Source organism: Eumetopias jubatus, unplaced genomic scaffold (genome assembly GCF_037043125.1).
Source record: "Eumetopias jubatus isolate StellerSeaLion01/CBP00866 unplaced genomic scaffold, mEumJub1_p1.0 scaffold_8, whole genome shotgun sequence".
NCBI lineage: Eukaryota > Metazoa > Chordata > Mammalia > Carnivora > Otariidae > Eumetopias > Eumetopias jubatus.
This window is the reverse complement of record NW_028274814.1, coordinates 70,975,921-71,000,956: the sequence shown is the minus strand read 5'-3', so window position 1 is coordinate 71,000,956 and position 25,036 is coordinate 70,975,921. Positions and strand designations below refer to the sequence as shown.

General features: G+C 34.4%; 1 protein-coding gene across 1 annotated transcript in view; it reads right to left on the bottom strand.

Moving 5' to 3' along the window:
* The window catches only part of CNTN1 (contactin 1), a 75,817-nt gene that overhangs the window by 22,353 nt on the left and 28,428 nt on the right, over nt 1-25,036 (bottom strand). Inside the window, exons 10-13 of the mRNA XM_028123125.1 lie at nt 24,702-24,819; nt 17,660-17,810; nt 14,477-14,604; nt 13,987-14,162 (exon numbers count right to left, since the gene is read on the bottom strand). Of these exons, the coding sequence (XP_027978926.1) occupies nt 13,987-14,162; nt 14,477-14,604; nt 17,660-17,810; nt 24,702-24,819 (573 nt within the window). The remainder of the gene's footprint in view (nt 1-13,986; nt 14,163-14,476; nt 14,605-17,659; nt 17,811-24,701; nt 24,820-25,036) is intronic.

Genomic DNA, 25,036 nt, shown 5'->3' with positions numbered 1-25,036 from the left:
GCACTGTTCCTTGATATTAGCCAGTCTTGGTAAAAATGTAGTTAGAGGTTATACAATTTAATGTCAGTTGGGGGTCTTCCTGTACCTTGAGGTCTAAAAATTTCGTTCCCAAGATTTCTGCAAATTCCTTGGGTAGGAGAGTACTTTCCTTCTGCTCCAATGGTCAGTTACTTCTTTGTCACACCAAGGAGTACCAGACAAGTTCAGTCCTTTCTCTATTTTGTCATAAAACCTAATAACACAAAGTACCCCCTAGTAAGGTGGGTTTACTGAATGGAAGATGATGGAATTGGCTGTATCCCACAAGGCAGGGCAAATCAACATTGAAAATTACCATTCACTACATATTTTTATTATTAAATTCCTGTTGGCCATATTTTTACTAGGGATTTCTCAGTGGCTTTTCCCGTTGCCAGTGCCCTTGCTGGTACCCACTCCCACTCGCCTTTCCTACTTCTCTCTGATCTTCTCTTCTTGCCCCTGGAAACAGAGAATTATTCCTTTTTCCTCATGTTAAGCTACTTAATTCTATGATGGTTGCTTGGATCAGATAATACCTATTCTTCAAAACCTGACTTTCTTAGATTTTTTTTTCCATTTCTTTATCTCCTACTCCTCAATTCATTTGAATCTGGTCCCCACATCTTCAATTTATTTTATTTGACTTCTGATAGCATTTGACCTTTTCCCACATATTCAACTTTCTAATCATCTATGACAACACACTTCCCAGAAACTTTGAGGACATTCTCAACCCCCTTCCTCTTCTTCTTCCTCTTCAACTTCCTTATAATTCCATCATAAATTCTTGAATTTATCCATTCCTTCCATCACTACTGTCTCTTTCCTTTTCTAAGCTACCAACATCTCCCACCAAACTACTCTTCTCTGCTTGGTCACAACCTCCACCCCTGTTCTATTCTTTTCTCTCCTTGGCACACAGAGTGACATTTTAAAAACACCAATATGACCAACTCACCCCTCTTTGTAAAAATACAACTTACTGAAAGCTTTAAAATTTTTCCTCTTCCTGGAATATGGCCAATATGGCTCCATTTTCTAAATTCTGTCCAATATTCCAGCTCAGCTAGTGCCATATCATTTACTCTGCTCTCCAGGAGAACATTCCCTTTATAGGACCTGAAATGCACCTTGTTCTCTCCCATCTCTGGTTCTCCATGGTATTTCCTCTCTTGGAATGTGATCCCCTCATATCCCCACACTCTTATCACATTCACCTAAGTAAACACTCTTCACTCACCAATACCAATTCATTCCACAAGCAAGACTTTCCATTTTCTCTTGTTATATTTTGTCACTGCACCTTTTACCTTATGTCATATAATATATCTCAACAGCAATAAAATATCTCTATAATTATAGGATTAAAGTTGGTCTTCCTAGAGGACTCTAAGTTTTATGTGAGGAGGAATATGCCTGTTTTGTTCATCATTGTATCCCTGTGTTATATATGTGTACAGTGTCTTCTACTAGACTGTAATTTTTTGAGGGAGGAACTAGGTTTTATTTATTATTATATACGAATTACTTATTGTAATATCTGACATACAGGAGGAATTCTGCAAATAAATATTACACAAATGAATTAATAAATACCTATTATCTAAAATGTTCTTACTAAATTCTTTTAGTAATTCTGTATGATTTTTTCAGGTAAGATAATGACCATGTTATAAGATAAAATAACTGAATTGAGAACAACTGTTGGTAACCATATACATGAGATAAACTGCCATTAATAATATATTTCAAACTATTTATGAACTAATTTCATGAGGAAATAAAAGTTTTAGCAATAATGTGTAAATTTCTAGAAAAAAAATGCAGTGAACATATAAGAGAATGGAAACCTCTACGTTTTCCAGCTACCTGTATGTGTTGTAAAGAATCTGGCCTTGCCCCAAGGGAGGTCTGCTATTTCCTCAGCTGCTGGAAGGTAATCTAAAGTGTCTTTCTTTGCCTTGGGTCATACTGGATAGTCTAACAATGTGATTTAGAGTGGGTATTAGAGACACCTGTATAATACGTTTTAGACTTAGGGTCTGAAACCGCATAGTGACTTAGGGTAGGGGCTTTGGGTCATGGGGTATCAGTCAGTCCAGAGACTGACATTAACCGTTTGGGCAATCATTCAGCCATGCCTACATGATTAAACCCCAATAAACTCTTTGAACACCAAAGCTCAGGTGAGCTTTCCCATTTGGAAATACTCTGTGCATACTGCCACACACCTAAGCTGATAAAGCAATGCATCTTGACTCCACAGAGACAGAACAATGGAAGCTCTGTATTTGGTACTTCTCCGGGATTCTGCCCTGTGTACTTCTTCTGTTGGCTGATTTTAATCTGTATGTTTTTCCTATAATAAACTGTAACCATAAATATAATGGCTTTCAGGGAGTTCTGTGAGTCCCTTCTAGCAAATCAAAACTGAGGGTGGTTTTGGCAACCCCTGGAATTTGTAGTTCATTTCAGAAGTGAAGATGGTCTTGGGGATGGTGCCCCTTTGTAGTTGGCCTAACTCTTCATACTCCCTTACTAAATAGAATTCATCTAAAAGAGGAGGTAAAGAAATATTATTTTATTATTTATAACTTTTTAAAAAGTATTTGAGGCAAGGAGAGAATAAATGTGTGTGTATGGTGAAGGTCATATGTTTTTCTTGAGCTGTCATAAAGGCTAATTAGCACATATTTCTGAGTAATTTTCTAGTGAGAAAAATAAAATAATTTAAACACTGTATATTTGTAAAACACACTGCTTTAATGTGTTTTCACATTCTTAATTAGCACTGCATTATGACACTAAATATTCAGTAATGGAAAGATATTAAGTAAAATCTTTTTAAGTTATTATGATGAAGATAAGTTATATTTGAGGAAAATAATGTTTGCACAAAAGTAAAAAGCACTTAGTTCTATTACATGCTTTCATTATGTGAACTCACACTTCTTTGGTTGCTTCCTATGCCTAAATGAAAGATAATCCTGTTGCTAAACTCACAGTATTTTAAGCAGTCATGTGATTAGGCTGAAATTAAAAAAATAAAACACCTCAGAAATTTAAAGTGTTTTTTTAATTCACCTCCTCACAATAAAAAAATTGAGGGCAGAAAAATAATATAAAAATAAACAAGTTGTGACACTGTAATTGCCTTTTATAAAATATTTGTATTCTGTACACCTAATATTCTTTTTTTCTTAATAAAATTGCTCTTTTCCCCCCAGACTCTCAGTTTGAAACATATTGCTGTTTACATATTCACTTATCTTATTCTCAGAGAAATAATGTGGTCATGATTTTTATACTTTTCACATGTTATGAAAAACACAACCTATTTTATGTCTTAAGATATTATATTAAATTTATATTTATTGAATCTTCCAAGTAAACTCTTTAAACTTTTAATTAAACTATTCTAAAAGTTCACTGCTAAAGTACTTTTAAATGTCAGCTCTGTTTTAAACATTAGGACTTAGGTACATAATGATAGACTACTTGTGTAAAGCAATAATAAGCAAACAACATTTATTTTCATTTGCTCTGTATTTGGTAAAGGTGTGGGACTGAAATATCTCAAGAAGGAAAGCAAAGGAAAAATATACTATATTATTTCCAATATAGTTGTGTATGTATAAAAGCTTTCCTGAAATTTTTATAAATGGTAATAGCTCTTTCCATACCTCAGGAGAAGCTGAGGTTCTCAGTGGTCGACAGAACGCTTACAAAGCAAGTAAAGATCATGGACCTCAGCACATTCTAGCCACAAATTAGATATGAATGCTCTCTATATTTTCACTAAAAAACCACAGCTTGGCTGAATTACAAAATGCTTCCCTTCATGTGAAGAGAGTTGAATCACATACTGGAAATTGTGATAGCACAGTTCAGGGATGTTCCAAAGTGTAGATGTGGTTTACCGCTTAGAAATTTCCCAAATTTAAATTAAAAGACTTCCAAAATATAAATGCCCCTTCCTTTCCTCCCCCTCCCCCATGAACTGACTCTACAAATTCATCCTTGCAGTATCAATGAATCTGAATTACTAAGTTGTATTAACAAATTTAATTAATCATAATGAACAAAGAAATATGTTGGATGGTACATACAAGGTTGAGATAAAGCTTAGAGCTCATAGCAGTTATATATCAACAAAAACATCTCTTTTGTTCCATTGAAGCTCAGAAGGAAGGGGCACATACAGAAGGTTGAAGGAAAGAATAACCTTTAAAGAGAATATTCTAGAAACTGATAAGCAAAAGCTATTAAATATGTTTGATACATGCTATATCCATGAAAAATTAACTTTTCTTTTTACTTTTGGCTTGTTAGATTAAAGAAGGAGTAACTATAGCAGATGCATCACTGCAACTGCAAACTTCAACACCACCATCACCAACACGATTTACAACAAATAATTAGAGAGGGTTTCATAGGTGCCAGGGACTATTATAAATAAATATTCTACATGTGCAGACTCACTCACTCTTAAGAGCAACTCTGTGAGATAGATACTATTCTTAATCATATTTTGGGGAGGAGGATGCATTACTGTTATTAACTATAGCCACCACTACTGGTAGTACTGTTGCTGTTGATAGAATACTTTTGCTGCGACTAATACTACTACAAAAACAGCTTCTGCTACTTGCATTGTTGCTGTACCACTGTGGCCACTACTCCCGAACTCCTGGGAATACCTGATCTAATTTATTACGTGTCTTTTAGTTTGTCTGGCAATGTACTAACTACTTTACATACGTTTTCTTTTTTTGTTTGTTTGTTTTTTGTTTTGTTTTTCAAATTTTTTATTATTATGTTATGTAATCACCATACATTCCATCATTAGTTTTTTTTAAAGATTTTATTTATTTGAGAGAGAGAGAATGAGAGATAGCATGAGAGGGAAGAGGGTCAGAGGGAGAAGCAGACTCCCTGCTGGGCAGGGAGCCCGATGTGGGACTCGATCCCGGGACTCCAGGATCATGACCTGAGCCGAAGGCAGTTGCTTAACCAACTGAGCCACCCAGGCGCCCTCCATCATTAGTTTTTGATGTAGTGTTCCACGATGCATTGTTCGCGTATAACAATGAGTGGCACATTCTGCATGGAGTACATATGTTTTCTTGTTTAATTTTTTATAGTACTCAGGGTGAGACTATTTGTTTCCTTTTCATTGTACTTTTTAACAGATTTTATTGTATTTTCTATAGATTCTATAGAATCTATAGATCCATAGATTTTTAATAGATTTATTTATTTCAGAGAGAGAGAGAATGTGTGCACGCAAGAGTGGGGAGGGGCAGAACAAGAGGGAGAGAATCTCAAGCAGACTCCTCCCTGAGTGGGGAGCCCTCCATATCCCATGACCCTGAGATCATGACCCGACCTGAAATCAAGAATGGGACACTGAACCACCCAGGCACCCCTATGTTTCCATTTTAAAGACAAGGAATTGGAGATTTTCAGTTAAGTGGCTGGTGGAAGGCTCCATAGTTAACACATCTTACTGGTTTAACCAGGTTGAACTGTCTCCAAGATACTGTTTTATGAATCAGACAATGGGATTTAAGTTCACAGTTCGGTAGGTAAAAACGGGTAGTTTCTCATAGCAGAAAGAATACAGTGTTATTATTTTACATATCTATTTATTAAATTTTTAATCTATTAAAATGTTCAAACATAAGAAAATAGGAAGAATAGTTCTGCGTGGAGCACTGGGTGTTCTACGCAAACAATGAATCATGGAACACTACATCAAAAACTAATGATGTAATGTATGGTGATTAACATAACGTAATCATAAAAAAAAATCATAGAAAAAAGAAAATAGGAAGAATAGAAGAATAGTATCATGGTCACCTGAATAAAAACCATTAGATTCAATTTACCATGTTTGCTTTATCTAATTATCTACATAGCTAGTTCTATCTTCCCTTGTCTCTACATACAATGTGTCCATCTGTTATTGAACAAATAGAAAAACAAATTACTGGTATTATCATACTTCATTCCTCAAATATTAAGTTGACTCTCCCAAAAAGTCAATTCTCTTACATAATCACAAACCATTTTCACACATAACATAATTAACACTAATTTCCTAATATTACCTAATATTTAAGTTAGTGTTACTTTAAGTAATATTTCAGCATTAAGATTGCCTGAATGTGAAAAAATATTTTTAAAGGTATGACTTAAAAATCTTATGAAAATGAAGTTATATCATCATAAATATAAAAACTTAAATAAATTAGGAAAGTGGTCTAGAATTATTCCTAAGAGATCATGAAATATTTGTAGAATCAATGGAAATGTTGAATATCTTTAAATTTGTCTATTTTGATGGCTGAAGAGTCCAATTTTGATCATTTGGACAATTTTCAATTAAAGTTCAAAAAGAAGAACATTTTCTATAATCATTTTGACTGATGGACAAAACATCAAAGCCTTGGATTTAGAACCAGTATTTTAGAGTTGAAAGTAAATTTGATATTAATTCATGTGGTTTTTACATTGGTTCCCATTAGCCTTGGGGTTCTGAACCTCTTCAAGGATCACTTGGTAGAAGGAAGGGATCAGATGGGAAGTTTTGAGGGACAGGAATAAACAAGAGGCATCATGATGTGGCCTTGTAGTCTCCCACACATATACCCACACATGCACACAATTTCTTTACTTAGAGCAAGCTCACTTTCACCTTTTTTATTTGTTGGTCTTCTGATTTAAATTCTCTTTGCAGAAAGGATTCTGCTACTAAACACTCATTCTTGTTATTTTAAAACTTCTGATGTGGCCCAGCTTCCTCACATGGTAGATGAGAAGCCTAAGGCTCAGAATGACTGTCCTGACCAAGGTCATATAACTTGTCAAAGGCCAAACCAGAACAAAACTCCAGATCTTTGTTCCGATCTTAAAGACAAAGTGAAAAAATTAGATTTTTTTGGAATACGCCAGCTAATGATGAAAATAGTATATTTCTAGTGTGATATCATAAGTAAAACATCAAAGTCCACATGTAAAATTTTACAATTCTTAAGATACCAAAAGATTACATATTTATTTTCCCCTCTTTTTATTTTAAATACTTCCCATATTTTGCCAGAACAATTACTGCAGTGATGCTTAGGTATGTAAGGAGTTCTATGTACAACAAAAGGGACTTTAACTTTGAATGAATTTTTGGAGATTCTTCCAAGGCAATACATTTCTGAAGAACAAAGACTTGCTGATGTATGTCCTAATCCATTTACTTAGCACTGACATCAACAAATGCTTACTAAGGACCAGACTATGGGGTACTGTGCTAAAGAATAACCCTTGCTGACATGGTCTCTACACAGGAAGTATAATGATCTAAAAGAAGTCAACCCATGTATAGACATATCTAGTGAGCATAGATACTTACCTCCATTCCTAGTGCTGGAAAATAGCAAATAAAAGACAACAGTTAGGTATAAGTAAAATTTATTAGGGTAGTGAAAGGAAGGCCAGTAAAGTTACATGTTTACGCAGAGTGAAGTATAACAGAATGTTTTACCTGCTTATCAGAATGCTCTCATGCTTATCAATTAATTACTCATAAGAGCAGAGAAAGGATTTGGCAACAGGTAGAATAGAATGTCTTTGTGAGTTTTGTGGGGGGTCACAGAACTATGTTAAGGGATTATATATGTTTTACATATTTCTTTCTCTCTTCCACTGCCCATCAAAATTTAAGTCTTAAATTCACAAAACACATGAAATCTATCATTCTCTACTACTCATACTATTTTGGAAAATGTTTTAGCTAGCTATTATAATTTTTGTTGTTGTTGTTGTTCTAAGTACTCTCATCTGCTCAAAACAATTTCTCTTTGTTTCTAACACATCATGCTTAAAACCTTTCAGTGGCTGGTCTCTTTATTCCTAAGTCTCTCTTTTTTCATCTTCCTTGACTGTAGCATTTCTCAATCTTGGTACCATTGACAATGTGGACCAGATAATTCTCTGTTGTGGAGGACTGTCCTCAGCATTAGAGGATGGTTAGCAGCACCTGTGCTAAACAGATGTGCATAATACATAACCCTCCCCCTCTTCACCATAGCTGCGACAGCCAAAATTGTCTCCACAGATGGCCAAAGTGCCCTGGGGAGAAAAATTGCTCCCAGTTTAGGACCACCATTTTAGGGCTCACATCATCTCATTGTGCCTGCTAGTCTTCTGTTCTACTTTCTTCAGCTCTAATTTGACCCTTGCCTTTGCCTGGATTATGGCCTGACCTTCCTTTTTTCTTCCAACCTTTACCCCATAATTCTGGACAATCTTCATCCTCTTGCTCAGCAATAACAGAGATCCAATAACATTTTTATTATTATTGTTCCTTCTCCACTCTCCCTCTTCTCCTGCCCCTCTATTCTCTCCCTTTGGACATGCAGAAGCAAAATTTCTGTTCAGATTCCTAATATATTCTAGTATGAAATATATATGTCTCAAATTTAAGCACAATTTTGTGACCTGTTCCATATGATTAATATTTTATTTTAAAAAGAAAACCTTAGGGTAAGAGATCTGTCTTCCTTTGTTTTGGAACGGTGTTTTCTATACAGGCAGAAAAAAGCAAATCCATATACTTGCAAACACACACATACACCTACCTACCTACCTAAAAGAGATCTTAAAAAGAATATCCTAGAACTAAAGACCACCCGAAACTATGTAGACTTGATTTACAATGTATTGCAAAACTTGCTAATAGTATAGGGAGAATGAAGTAATTTGGATAAGGTTGAGAGAACGTAAAAGTTTGTTAAACAAAATTATAGAATAAATTAGTTAAACAGTACGGTCCTATAGTGCTTCAGATAATGGGAGGGGGGTTATTTAAGCAGACACAGACAGGCGTATTAACCAACAGATTAGAAACTGAGTGGCGAAGTCCTCAAGGTCTGTAGTCAGATGACTGACCTTGGTTTCAAATCTTCCCTGTCATCAACAAATGGTATGATTACTTTGGGCAAATTACTTAACCTTTCTAATCCTTATTTTCTTCATTTTGAAAATTGAGAAAAATCACAATAATATGTATTCTATAGAGGATTGCTGTGATGATCAACTGAGAAACACATGAAAAACACTGAACCCAACGCTGGCCAAACAGAAAGCACTCAATAAATGTTGACTATCACTACCTCTCCCATTTCCCCCAGCAAGGAAATAGATGGAAATTTTTGTTTCAGATTAGCTACCCAGTGTAGCAGCAATGCAAGAATTAAAGTATGAAAATTGAGATCTGTAAGCAGAAAAAAAACAAACTATATGGCAATAGCCTCTAGAAATTTCAGTTGGGAATGATTGCTCTATTATACACAGTATTAATAATAACTGTTTACAATCTGCCAGAACTTGTGCCAAGCACTTTATAGGCATTCTCTCATTGAATCCTCACACAAATACTATGAAGTAACCAGTTTCGCAAACCCGGTGAAGAAACCTGAATGAAGTAAGTGAATTATTAATAAAATATTACAGAGAGGGAAATCTGAAGCTTAGAGAGGTTTAATCACTGGCTCAGAGTCCACAATAAGTGACAAAATGAAGCCTAGTGCCCAGGATTGGTTGTGGCAAAGCCTCTGAACAATTCATACGCTATTTATAAATTCAAAACAGATACATAGTAACTTCTTGCTGAATTACAATGGTGACATTTATGTGTATTAAGAGAATCGGAAAAAAGATATGATAGTGGCAATAATCAGAATTGGAAAATTTAACTCATGTGGTTAACTAAGATAATGGCTCTGACAGGGAGATTGTTGCTAAATAGTTGAAAGAAAATGACTCAAAGGAGATGTCAAAAGTTAGATGGTTATCAAAAAAAGTAATTGCCACAGATCAGGTATCACAATGGGAGAGGCATAAAACGGTATATTACAAATCTGTATTTTTTTGGTGGATGGTCTTAAGTCCTTTCCAGAACAAAAGGAGTTATAAATTAAGTTGATAAGTAAAATGATTCTGCCTTTTGCACTTACTCTAAGGGAGTAAGCAGCTATTGAGCTGGAAAATCAAAATAGAAGCCATTTTGTAGCTGGACTTGAAAAATTTATGTATTTGCCCCATAACTTTGATAGAATAAAAGAATGCCAGATAAACTGCTTATATGCTTATTGTATCAAAGCTTCAATTTTTTTTAATTTATGATTAATATATATTTATATATATTCTTAATATCCTCCTTATGCATAAGTTCAAGTTCAAATGAAACATTTCCTGAACCTGTTTATATACTAATATAACACTAAGTGAATGTTTATTGACTAAATGAAAGAATAAGCGATGTAACAGGTAAATTAGATACTTACATTTTTCTATAATCAGTATTAAGTGTTTACACACAGCTTTAAAATTAACATCTATATATTTTTTAAATTATTAATTCAAAAGAGTTTTTCATGAAGCAGGATCGTTAAATGTAATGTCAATGTAATTTATTTTGGGGGAGTTCAATATACATTCTTAAAAGAAATATACCTCTTCAAAAATGTACAGTTAATTTTTTCCTGATAATTATATGAATATAATTGAAAAAGTATAAAGTAGAAAATTTTTAATTACTAGTAATCACATATCTTAGACCTAACTATGGGAAAATCTATTTGTTTAATTTCATAAAACTTCAAGTCCTAATAATTCTAGGCTGTGAAATTTGAAGCCTTATGCAAGGTTGCCACATGGTGGTCAAAGTTGAGAAGAGCAAGCTAAAATCAAAGCATACTTGACACTGAATAAAATTTATCATTGAAACTAAATTGGAAAATACAAACTTACTTTGTAGAAATGAAAAACTTAAATTTTGATTTATATATTCTTTCTTCATTAATTAGAGCCTCGGATATTACTTTTAGCAATTAAACTTATTAAAACTAATGATGATAATATCAGTTTTAAGAGCTATCAAATTATTTACATTTGAATTTTAAACTCACAGAGTACCTCTAATTTATTTTGGATCAGTGCCTGTATTTATCTTATTCAGTGTTTTATCCACCCTAGTGCCCATCACTGTTCCTGCTTGTGGTATATACGCAGTACAATATTTTTAAATGAACAAATGATATTCACTAATTGAAATGTTGCCAGAATCAAATAAAATATCAAAACATTATTTAAGAAGACCCCCAAAATTATCTACTGACACATTTGCCCATGCAATTTGAATAATCGACAAATGCAGTCAGCAATATTCCTTCCTTTGCATTTGCTGTCTCCAGTACCTGCCATTCTCATGTTTTTGATTCATTAAGCTTGAGATAAGAAGAGCTGCTCCTTCTGAGAGCGGTCTGTTAATGCCCCCAGAAGCAATTATTAGTCATTAGGATGATCTACCAAAAGATGGATCAAACACATAACAGTGTTTTTACTCAAACTTCATGTGGTGCATTTAGCAGTGAAGTCTGACTTTGAAGTTTGCTTTAAAAGAGAAGGAAGATGCAACAGAAGGCTTTATAGGTCTTAAGTTCAAAAGATAGAATTACGTTTAATAATTTATTTTAAAATAAATTTCTTGCCTAGGTTTTTTTTTAATTATTTCGAGAACTGAATCAGCCTGCCCATCTAATGTGTTACAAATGTGCATTTGATATTTTTACTCAATTAAGTTACATATTGAGCCAGTGAGCATGTTTTCTACGACTGATCATTACTTGGACTGAAGGTGAAATGTGAGTGAGTGAGGCCAGAGCATGGGCCTGCAGTTAGGTTCTGCTCTGGATTAGCTGAGGGACAAGTACATCAACCTCTGTGGCTATCATCAGCAAAAGGAGTCCAGTAAGTAATGACCAAAGTCTTTTAGGTTTTTATGATCCAATTTGTTATTTATTTCTTAATTACTATTCCAGTTATTTCTTTATTTTCCTCTCTTTTTAAGCCATGGGGTTCTTTTCCTTTTTTTTTTTTTTTCTCTCCCTCCTTTCTTTCCTTCCTCTCTCTCTCTTTTCCTTCCTTTTTTCTCTTCTTAATTTCTTTTTTTGGAAATTTTTATTTGCCTCAACAAATATAATGTAAATATTATTTTGAAGAACATAAAGAAGCTCTACATATGAAGTTTCAGCTTAACTTAGGACAATTTACACCCCTAAATCTATTTACGAAGACTTCACTGCAGTTGTTAAGTAGCTACTTATATGAACTACGGTCGTTGTAGTTTTGAAATTACTCAATATATAACAGCAAGAAACTAAGCAAATTCAAAAGTCTAATTTTTAGGTAAGATCTTTGTTTAGCTCACTTATTTTTCCTTAAGATGAGTAAAAACTAAGTAGTATTTGCTTTACTTGCAAAACAAAACACAATTTGAAGAAATTATTAAAGATATCAGTGCCAACTTTACTAATGTTGGGAACGTTTATGATTAAGCATATCAAAATATTTTCAGACATAGAAGGAAAAATATCACATGGTATAATGTTAAAATAGTTCCCTGCCATTTCCCAGTTGTTATTTTTTTAAAGTGTAAGTTTGGTTCAGAAACTGAAAGACAATCAGATTTGCTGCAAATTTACAGCTATAGATAGATCTGTTAGATTAAAATGAAATGAACTAAATTTACAGTTAACATGTAGAAGGATAAACATTGATTACTGCATTGATAGTTGTTTTATAATCTATCTAATAAAAATTTAACAAGAAAAGTTAAATCAGTCTCACTCAACTTGAATGAAAGCTTGTTTTGGCTTTTTAAAGCCAAAGTTCTAGAAAAAAAATTAAAGAGCTAGACAAATTTGAAAGGATACGATTATTATATGTACATATCAATCTTCAGATTTCATAGGACTTTAAATATCCTAAATATTCTACTCTACTGCTATTTTACTGAGTTAATTCAAGCTTTTATTTCTATACTAATAATTGACTTCTAAAATTAAAATTAGTTTTCTTCAATAAGCATATGCTCTAAATTGGTCTTAGGCTCCTAACCAATGGCCTTTCTAGAGAAGAGGCAGGTAGGAACAGTGGCCAATTTGCCTTTTATATAGAGTTGACCCTTGAACAATACAGAATGGAGGGGCACTGACCCCCTACACAGTTGAAAATCCACTTATAACTTTTGACTCCACCAAAACTTAACTACCTAAGAGCCATTCCTTTGGAAATTTTCATAATAGTTAGTCAATAAACACATATTTTGTATGTTATATGTATTCTTACAATAAAGTATGCTGGAGAAAAGAAAATGTTATTAAGAAAATCATAAGGAAGAGAAAACACATTTATAGCATTGTACTTACTGAAAAAAAACCCACGAATAAGTGGACCTAGCAGCAGTTGAGACCCATGTTCTTCAAGGATCAACTATGCACTGTAACCTAGGCCGTCCTATCTCAAACCAGTGATGTTCCTACCCAAGTCAGTATTCCTCCTCTACTGCCCAGCCTTTTCCCCCTATTTTCTTTATTTCTATACAAGGACACCACTATGCTTAATTATAGGACTTGTGTCATGTATGCTTTCCTATTCTTAATAGAATACAGCCATTTAAGCATTCTAAAAATCCCATGGACTAGTTCTCCAAACCCTCCCATATACGTATTTTGTCTATTTCTTAACCTCAAAGAGTAAGAGAAATGCCTTAAAGTCATCATTATAACAAAGGGTAAGTTCTTTGGTCTTACCTCATTTAAAATGAACAAGAAGGCCCTAGAACCTAGGATACAGATACAGTGAGGCATAGTACACATCAATATAAAAGTTATAATTAAGGGAAAAATAGACCTAAAGCTCAATAAATATTTATCGATCAATATCTCTACCAGAATCCTTATAGCTAGCCATTTTTAAAAAGGTTCAGGAGTGCTACAATTAATAGAAGGAAACCCATGAAAAGCTTTTTTTGCCTGTTTTTCAGTGTTGTAAATGATTATAGTAATAGGCGGCGGTCACATAGGGTCACTGGAATGTTAATCGGATGAAACTTAAAACACATACCATAAAATTCCGCTGGTAATGAATGTTCTCTTTGTTAAAGTCGATCACATAGCCATTGAAGGACCAAATAAATGTGAGATCCAGGGAAGGATCAAAGGAAGCAGCACACTGCATGGTGGCATTTTCTCCAACAGTAATATCAGCATTAATTGGGGCCAGTATAATTCGTGTGGGATCTATACATTTTTAAAAAAAAAAAGGAGGGAAGCACAATTCAAGAAAATATTAGATACCATATTATCTGGCACATTAAAAGAATAAATACCAATATATTTTTATTTCTCTGAGCAAAGGGAGAAAGATGTTTTCAGATTCAAATTCCAGGAACAATTTCATTAAGGAAGAGATTTGCCCCAAAGGCTTTTGAGATGGAAACTTATCAGTACATGAACTGTCTTAGAAGCTTAGTGCTGAATCATGCCTTATAGTATATTAGAAACTAAGCACTATTAAACTAGAAAAAAACAATATTAATCAAATGGTTTCTTACCTGTAATAACAAGAGTGCCAGTGTTATTAGCCCTCCCTCTATTATTTTCTGCAAAGCATGTATAGATACCGCCATCATTCCTTGTGATGTTATTTATTTCCAAGCTGCCATCTTCCCAAATGAGTATTCTATTCAAATGAAAGAAATGCATGCTTCACAAAATTAATTTAATGAAATATCTTATTATTCCGTCTTAGATTACAAACACTATCTTCTGATCATTACATTTTATACAAATTACTTGACAGTAAGATTTTTTTAAGATGAAACATCCTAGCCTTTGTTTATAATATTTTTTTCAGCATCGACAAATTGTTTAAGAAAGCGATCTTCATCTTTTTCTTGGACTACTGCAGTAGTTTCTAACTGGTCTCCTGTGTCACCCTTGTCTGGCCATAGTCTCTTTTCCACATAGCAGCCAGACATGAAGACCTACGTGACATAAGTCACACCATGTCACTCTTCTGCTCAGTGAAAGCACTCTAGAGCTCAACTCTCTCCAGTGACTTTCTATCTCACTCATAGTAAGAGCCACAGTCCTTTGATTCCCTTTCAAGCTTGACAATCTTACAGGGTTTTGCACCTTCAGCAAAGCATTGTTAAATTATAGTTAGTATTGTATGCATATGTACACACACGTGCATGCACATGGCACTGCTGTTGTCCTGCCACCCTCCATCCCATACCGCTTCCAAGGTTTTCTCTCCTAATATGCATTCCATCAGACATACTTCGGTTTTACTTACTAACCTATCCTTCCATCTTATTCATTAACTGTTAGAGCATACTAACTCCAGAGAAGAAAAGAATTTTGGAGATACTCTCATATAAATGGCTCAGATAAAGATCACGTTAGAGCTGATAATAGTCCATCAAATATGAAATGAACAACTACAAATAAATTCTGTTGTAGAAGGTATATCATTTAGCCCAAAGTAAAATCATACAATTGAGAACCTAATTACAATTCATCAAGATTTATGTTTCCTCTCTACTGATTTGAAATATTGCTTAAACCATTTTACAAGCCACTAATCAAGTGCTTGTAGTAACTTTGTAATGTGGAACCAATTTTTGTGATTATATTAATCAGAATGAGATTATAGTTAAGCTTAAAGACAGTTTTGCAGGTTATTCCTTGGATATTAGTTTGAAACAGAAATATTTTATTTCTCTGAAAATAATTAGTTGAACTGCTCTTTATGCATACTATTTTACAATAGTTAACTTTATTTTTTACATGAAGTACTGTATCTATTATAAAGTGGTGCTTATAACCTAAAATATGAATGGATTAAAGTAGTGAGCAAAAACTGGATTTATAGACTCTTTTGTCAAGAAGTAACCCAATTTGATTCAAAGACTAAAAATATTCTGACAGGATTAAAATAGTAAGATTTTAGGAGCTAGACCTTTCTTTTCCTTTTTTTGAACAGATGTTGATATTTAGGAAAAATAAATCCATGAAACACGGTTCTAAGAAATCCTTGGTTGGAGAGACTTGTAGCATTCATTGGTCCTCATCAGAATCAGAGCAAGATTTTATTTTTTTTATTTTTTTTATTTAGGGGACAGAGTTAACGGTGGGTCTAAGGGGGAGTGCTGTGCCACAAGTTTGTTGCAGGAGTAAGTACCTAGAAATGGGACTACCTTTTGATCACATCTCTGCATTGCTCATTGTCTGATTGTTAATGTTTCATCAGAAAATCAAACAAATTAATTCTTCCTTTAACACTGATTCTTCTAGCATCATTTTGCGAAAGTCTTAAAAACTTAGTCAAGCATATTCACTTTAAAAGTTAATGTGTTCAGGGAAATAACTGCTGTTCCTGTGTACTCCCTCTCCCCGACCCAACCTATCTTTGTTCCATACACAGCCATACTTGTGATCATCCTTAATAAGAGAACTGTGTTGGCATAGGTTCATTCCACAAGTTCAAGTTTCAGTTTGGAGATTATCAATATACTTTCAAAAGGCTACTTTAACCTTTCCAGCCTTTAGATACATCAAAATAGAGATAATAATACCTATCTTACCTACTTTTTTGGATTGTTGTGAAGAATATCTCTTATACACTTTTGCTAGTATATTCCTTTAATAGGCAAAAATCTACATTTTCCTCCATTATTTACACCTTTAGACAGATTCCATTACTCAAAGATGAGGTTCAAGCCCCCTAGCAAAAAACATTATTGATGATCTGGATTATTATGTCTCATCTCTTAAAACTCTTCTCCATTTTCCTCTAAGGACAAACCATATTGATTTTAGGTCTTACATTCTTCACCATCCTATACTCTCTGCCCCAGGCCCTTTGTACATGCTTCTTTACTATTCTAATCTAATCTAACTTAATTGTTTAAATATTAATATTTAGTAAAGTAAATATAAATATTAAATATTTACTATTAAATATTCACTGCCTGGAATGTTTCCTTCTCCCTCACTTTCACATCCCATTTCCTAACCTGGCTTTCTTTTCTCTGTACTTTAGCACTCAACTGAGTACTTTTGCACTTTAGTACTCAGTATTACCATATCTTCCTCTAGGAAATTTAAAGAAACCATTCAGTGTGGTTTTTAAATAAATACTACACAAGTCACACGTTTTATGTTTTATCTTAAAGCTACCAATGGTCTACTTGTTAGGAAGTAGTTTTATGTTTTATCTTGTTAGGAACTTCAGTTTTATGTTTTATCTTAAAGCAGGTAATGGTCTGCTTATTAGGAAGATGAGAAATTCCTGTTCATTTAAAAAGATGGGAAGGAGTGATTTATTCTTGAATTACCTTTTTAAAAAATTTTTCCTATTGAAATACTTATTAGGCTAACTGTGTAAAACTAAAACAAACATAAACGGATACAGAGGCCTTGTTACAAGGGGAAAAGTCAGAGATCATATTTTATTCCCCATTGTTCATTTTTTTCCCGAGGCCTTGGGCAATTTACCAAAAATTTCTGAGTCTCAATTTTCTAAATTCCTTATAAATTATAGAAACCTAAAAAATTGAACACTGATTATAACAGATAATAAGAGTGAAGGGTAAGTGCCTCTGTTTATCTTTAAATTATGATACCTTCTGTGGAGAAAAGTAAGAACAACCAACATTTACATAAGTCCTCTTTAAAATGAACTTCGCCAAACAGTAAATTGCAATTGGATTTCTAGTTTTTGAACTTACCTGCTGCTATTGACAAGCCACTCTGTTCCTTTACTCCATGAAAATTTTGGTTTAGGTGCTGCTTTAGGTTTGCATTCAATTATGACCCTTCCTCCTTTAGCAGCCAAGATCTTTTTCTTCATAGGATTCATTTCAAAAGTTGGAGCCAAAGCTAAAAGGAAATAAATTATTATTTTTCTCTTTCATTAAAAAGGGAAAAAAAACACATTTCTTCTATATCATCTTTTATTATTTTGATTAATAATCACCAGAAAAGATTAATCTCACCAAATATTATCAAATATAACCAATAGACATTCCATACCTAGTATTAATATTTTTTGTTTTATTTAATAACTTTATTGTTGTATATTTTAGTTATAAAATTCACCCATTTTATATGTACAAATCTTAGTGATAACAGGATTAATTATTATAAATTTTAGTTACAATCAAATGCTATGTATATATTTACCTTGAAGGTAACATCTAATTTAATTGTTTTGACTCAATTGCATAAGGGAAATTAAGTGAAAGACTGGAGGAATTTGAGCACCATTATTAATACTAATGTATGGTCATAATCAGTACTCTCAACCACACTTTCCATGAACTGTCTCCAGTATACAGATGAGAGAACTGATATCTATTATAATTATATAATTTGCCAAAGGTATCCCGGGCAGGATCAGGTAGGATTCACAATTGAATCAATTTTCTTCTGATTTGCAAGCATGCTCTTTTCATTAAACAACGATTCCTCCTTCACTATGCACACATTTATTGAGCACCAACTGTGTGCAGACACTATGAGATACCAAAATAAAAAGATTTCTGCCTTCAGACCTGCCTGCAAACAGCTATGGGAGTAATGGATGCAAATAATTGAGGGAAACGGGCTGTAGCTTCCCCTTACATCAAAGTACAGAACAGTAATTATGAAAATAGGATATAGAGTCTCATAAAAGGTTACTTTATTGATGACATGCTCTATTTTTCTTTTCTGTCTCCTACATCTGGCTCATTTCTCAACCTCCTTGTATTTTAGCAGACTTCTGGGGGATCTCATCCATTTATTTTTGCACATCCAATCATCTGTATGTAACTGTGTCCTTCTGGGAGGTTTTTCTAGGCCCAAGTGCATCTTCATCCAGACGTTGACTCTTCATCCTCTAGTCCATGATTCTCAAATTCTCTCTGTGCATAAATATAATCTGATGATCTTGATAAAATGTTGATTAAGTAGGCCTGGGGTGAACCTGAGATTCAGCACTTCTAACAAGCTCCCAGGTGTTGCTTTTGCTCCTGCTGCCCTGTGGGACACACTTTTTATGGCAAGGATTTAATTTATCCCATTGTTCCTTTAACCTGAGTTTTGATAATTAACAATAAATAAGTAACCAACCAACTTGTGTTGTACACCTAACACAGTGTGTGGTATTTTGTATAGGCTCAATAGATATTTTGGGTGACATATTGCTTGTCAAATATGAGAGAAAATCTAATGGGATTATATTTTAAAAATCTAAATTCATATGGAAATGAGAATTTTTCTTGAGTCAGTTAAGTTTTAATGAAATAGTTGATTTGGTACAGTTGTTTAAATGACTTCATACTTAAGTAACACTTGAATTTATAGTGACAGAATCTAGACTATGTTCCTATATATTTTAGAAGGGGGAAAAAAATAAGGGAGTATTTTTCCCCCAACTAAGAAAAGGACATGCATTATTTGTCTCTTTCATTCTTTACTGGGCCTATTAAAAGTATGGTATCTGGTGTAGAATAAGTTCCCAAAAATATTTGGTGGATGAATAAATGAATTACCTAGATAACAAAAGAAAAGAGAGAGAGAAACACTATTTCTGAAGGTAGTAAACAAAAATAGATGGAAACAAATATAAAGATGCCCAGTAACATTGCTCTCAGGCTGAAAATGTTATTTATTTAATTACTACAATAATAGTCATTAAATTATTACAAGATTTTATGTTTGAATATGGAGAGATCTTTCAGCCTGAGCAGTTGAATTTTCATATAATTTTGTAATGTATGATGACAAACAAATTTTTATAAAAAATAGAATGTTAACATTTGGGAAAGCATTTAAAGTCACCTCATATCTTATGAGTCAAAACTATTTTATTGCACCTCAGACCAAAGTAATATGGCATGAAGACTAAACCTGAATGTTTGCTTGATAACCAAATAAACTAGGTTAAATATATTAGGAAGGAATTTTTACTTTGGGGGGAATAAATGGAATATTGTCCTCAGCATTATAATAAGAGGCAGGGAAATTTAAAATTAAGAAGGCCTCAACTCATTTTTATTTTTATTTATTTACTTTTAGAGAGAGAGAGTGGGCACTAGCATGGACGGGCAGAAGGAGTAGGAGAGAGAATCTTAAGCAGACTCCAAATTCAGTGCAGAGCCTGACATGGGGTTGGATCTCAGGACCCTGAGATCATGACCTGAGCCGAAATCAAGTCTGACACCTAAACAACGGAGCTACCCAGGTCCCCCAGCCTCAACTCTTTTTAAAGGTAATTTTTAAAAACAATTTCTTGCAATTATCTCATTTCCTTTCATATTCTTTTAGTGTCACTCAATCTGTAATGATAACAATGTTCTAAAGAATTTCCCTTTGGTGTAGCAATAATAAAATAGACCATACTGAGTCACTGCTTTATCTTTTTGGCAATCTTTTTGGTTGTAAAAGAGAAAACCTGGCTACCTAGATTCATATGACTAAAGCTGATGACAGCTACCTCAAATAAAATGAAAAGGACATAATACAGTAAGACCTTAATTAAAGCAGTTGTAATGAATGTAAAGAGAATGTGAGATTTATGGAGTAACATTGAGAAATTTAGTAGATGTAATAGGAAGAAAGGATGTAGTTAATTGTGTCATTCTATAGAACAGAATTTTCCAGGAGACACTGTGGATGCAGGTAAGAGATAATGAATTTAGCTTCAGACACACTAGGTTCGGGTTATTTGTGAGGTTACCACATGAAGATTTCTATTAGGAAGCTTTATGTTGAGCTTGAAGCTGAGGATAAAAATCTGGGCCAGTGATATAAATTAAAGAATCATTGATAGTTAATGGGAGGAAAAGAAGAAATTATCCAGGATTTTTAAAAATTTGAAAATAACAATAATTTAAGAATAACAATATAGAACACATGAAAAAGGGAAGAGAATAGAATGAAATCATAGAAGGAACTCTGGGAGTGAGCAAGATTTCTAACTGAGCAGAGGAAGGGGTAAAGAGAAGAAAATGAAAGTGACTGAGAAGAAATAATCTGGGAGGTATGAAAACATGGAGTCACCAAAGACAAAGGTGTAGAGAATGCAAGAATAAAACATGAAGAAGAGGCTGCATGAGAAATACGAACACACATATGTACGTGGAGAAGAGATACCTGTTCATATCAAGTAAGGGAGAAGAAATGAATATAGGGCAGAGGTAAAGAGATTACAGGCATACCTCAAGCTATTGCAGGTTAGGTTCCAGACCACCCCAATAAAACAAATATCACAATAAGCGAGAAAAATGAGTTTTTTTGTTTACCAGTACATGTAAAAGTTATGTTTACACTATACTATATAGTCTATTAAGCGTGCAGTGGCATTATGTCTAAAAAAAAACAATGTACATACCTTAATTTTAAAATATTGCTAAAAAATGTTAACCACCAAATGAGCTTTCAGCTAGTCATAATAATTTTGCTGGTGGAAGATCTTGCCTCCATGTTGATGGCTGCTGACTGATCAAGGTGATGGTTGCTGAAGGTTGGGGTGTCTATGGCAATTTCTTAAAATAAGATGACTCTGAAGTTTCTCTCATTGATTCATTAATCCTTTCATGAAAGATTTCTCTGCAGCATGTGATGCTGCTTGATAGCATTTTAACCACAATTGAACTTCTTTCAAAATTGGAGTCAATCCTCTCAAACCCTACTGCTGTTTTATCAACTAAGTTGATATAATATTCTAATTCCTTTGTTGTCATTTCAACAATCTTCACAGAATCTTCAGCAAGAGTAGATTCTATCTCAAAAACCACATTCTTTCCTCATCCATAAGAAGCAACTCTTCATCCACTCAAGTACTATCATAAAATTGTAACAATTCAGTCACATCCTCAAGCTCTACTTTTAATTCTAGTTCTCTTGCTATTTTCACCATATCTACAAGTTACTTCCTCCACTGAAGTCTTGAACCCCTCAAAGTCATCCATGAGGATTGGAATCAACTTCCAAATTCCTGCCTATGTTGATATTTTGACATCTTCCCATGAATCATGAATGTTCTTAATGGTATTTAGAATAGTGAATCATTTTCAAAAGTTTTTCAATTTACTTTGCTCAGATGCATTACAAAATTCACCATCTGTGACACTTAGAGCCTTATGAAATGTAGTTCTTAAATAATAAAACTTGAAAGTCAAAACTGCTCCTTGATCCATGGGTTGCAGAATGAATGTTGTGTTAGCAGGCATGAAAAGAACATTAACCTCGTGTATATCTCCATCAGAGTTCTTGGGTGACCAGGAACCATGTAAAGGAGCAGGAATATTTTGAAAGAAATCATTTTTTCCTGAGCAGTATTTCTCAACAGAGGGCTTAAAATACTCAGTAAGCCATGTTGTCAACAGATGTGCTGTCATCCAGGCTTTGTTGGATGGCAACAAAACATTCAGAGCACAGGCAGATTAGATGTAGCATAATTCTTAATGGCCCTATGATTTTCAGAATGGCAGATGAGCACTGGCTTCAATTTAAAGTCACCAGTTGCATTAGCCCCTAACAAGAGTGTTAGCCTTTTCTTCTACAGCTTCCTTACCTCTCTCAGCCTTCACAGAATTAAAGAGTTAAGAGCCTTGCTCTGGATTAAGCTCTGGCTTAAGGCAATGTTGTGGCTGGTCTGATCTCTTCAGACCACTAAACTTCCTCCATATTAGCAATAAGGCTGTTCTGCTTTCTTATCATTCATGTATTCACTGGGGTAGCACTTTTAATCTCAAGAACTTTACCTTTGCATTCACAACTTGGCTGACTGGTTAGTACTAGAGGCCTAGCTTTCAGCCTCTCAGCTTTTGATATTCCTTCCTCACGAGCTTAATCATTTCTAGCTTTTGTGTGAGAGTGAGAGATGTCTGACTCTTTCTTTTACTTGAACACTTAGAGGCTATTGACTTAATCTCAATATTTTTGTGTCTCAGAGAATAGGGAGGCCCAAGGTGAGGGAGAGAGATGGGGGAAAGCCCGGTTGGTGGGGCAATCAGAACACACACATTTATTGATTAGGTTCACCATCTTATATGAGTGTGGTTCATGGTGACTGAAAACAATTACAACAGTAATATCAAAGACAATGATCCCGACAGACACACGAAAAAGTGCTCAACATTACTCGGCATCAGGGAAATACAAATCAAAACCTCAATGAGATGCCACCTCACACCAGTCAGAATGGCTAAAATTAACAAGTCAGGAAACGATAGATGTTAGCAAGGATGCAGAGAAAGGGGAACCCTCCTACACTGTTGGTGGGAATGCAAGCTGGTGCAACCACTCTGGAAAACAGTATGGAGGTTCCTCAAAAAGTTTAAAACAGAGCGACCCTATGACTCAGCAATTGCACTACTGGGTATTTACCCAAATGATACAAATGCATTGATCTGAAGGGGTACGTACACCCCAATGTTTATAGCAGCAATGTCCACAACAGCCAAACTATGGAAAGAGCTTAGATGTCCATCAATAGATGAATGGATAAAGATGCGGTACACACACACACACACACACACACACACACACACACACACACTGAATATTATACAGCCATCAAAAAATGAAATCTTGCCATTTGCAACAATGTGGATGGAACTAGAGGGTATTATGCTAAGCGAAATAAGTCAATCAGAGAAAGATAAGTATCATATGATCTCACTGATATGAGGAATTTGAGGAACAAGACAGAGGATCATAGGGGAAGGGAGGGAAAAATGAAAGAAGACAAAACCAGAGAGGGAGACAAACCGTAAGAGACTCTTGATCTCAGGAAACAAACTGAAGGTTGCTGGGTGGGGGAGGGGAGATGGGTTGGCTGGGTGATAGACATTGGGGAGGGTATGTGCTATGGTGAGCATGGTGAATTGTGTAAGACTGATGAATCACAGACCTGTACTCCTGAAACAAATAATACATTGTATGTTAATAAAAAAAGACCAATGATCACAGATCAACATACCAAATATAATAATAACGAAAAAGGTTAAAGTATTGCGACACAGAGACACAAAGTAAGCAAATGCTGTTGGAAATATAGCACCTAGAGACTTGCCTGATGCAGGGTTGGCACAAACCTTCAATTTGCAAAAACGCAGTATTTGTGAAGTGCAATAATATGAGGTATGCCTGTTTTTGGAAAGGACAAATACTTATTCCTCTGGATAGAGAATATGAAAGGGCAAGTGTAGTAAAGATTTAAATACTTTTGAATGAGGGATGAGAAATAGAAATATTTTATTTCAAAGGGTTTCAATTTTCATGGAGGAGTAAAAAAGTGATACCAAGTAAGAGTCAGAGCAGGGTAAAGAGCTTGAGGAATGTCCTAAAGATTTTAAATAGCAACTGCAGGGCATGAGATCCAAAGAGTGCTAAAACTAGCAAGTGCCCAAGATCCATCTGAGCCTGGGTCATATGCATTGTGGAAGCATCAATCATCACAATGTGATTTTCAAGCAGTATTTAACAGCCCAGACACAGGAGAGAACAAGACTTGTAAAAACTGGCATGTGTCAAGTTTGCTTAAAGATGTTTTAAGACTATTGTACTCTGTGTTGCCTCTAATTTATTTGCTGTTCTCTAATGAAAGAAAAGAAATAGAAATAAAACAATAATATCATCCTGTTCCAAACCCCATTTTTCAAAGTTTTTAACTTTAGCAATTCAAGAAATAATCAAGTGTGATCTACGGAAACCCTATGATCATTGTGGAATGCATTGCTTTCTTGCTGAACGTTAACAGAAACTAGAAATAGTACTGACCCAAGATCTTCAACTCCGCATTTGCATAGATGGCCCCATGTGTGTTTTCAGCTATGCACTGGTACATGCCAGCATTGTCAAAAGTCACGTCATACAGTCTCAATTCCCCTTTATGATACTGAAAAGAACACAAAGTAAAACACAGTTTCTTGATAAACCTTAATATAAACATTTTATTTTGGTTTGGGCTTGTTTGACTTTTCATTTAGATACATTATTTTGCCCCCACTGTTAATGAAGTCCAATACAGAAGGTTTTTCAGGGCATGGGAAAGGAAAACCCACTTACCACGCCCAGTGGCTCTTGTGCTATTCATCCTACTGAGCTGAGAGTCC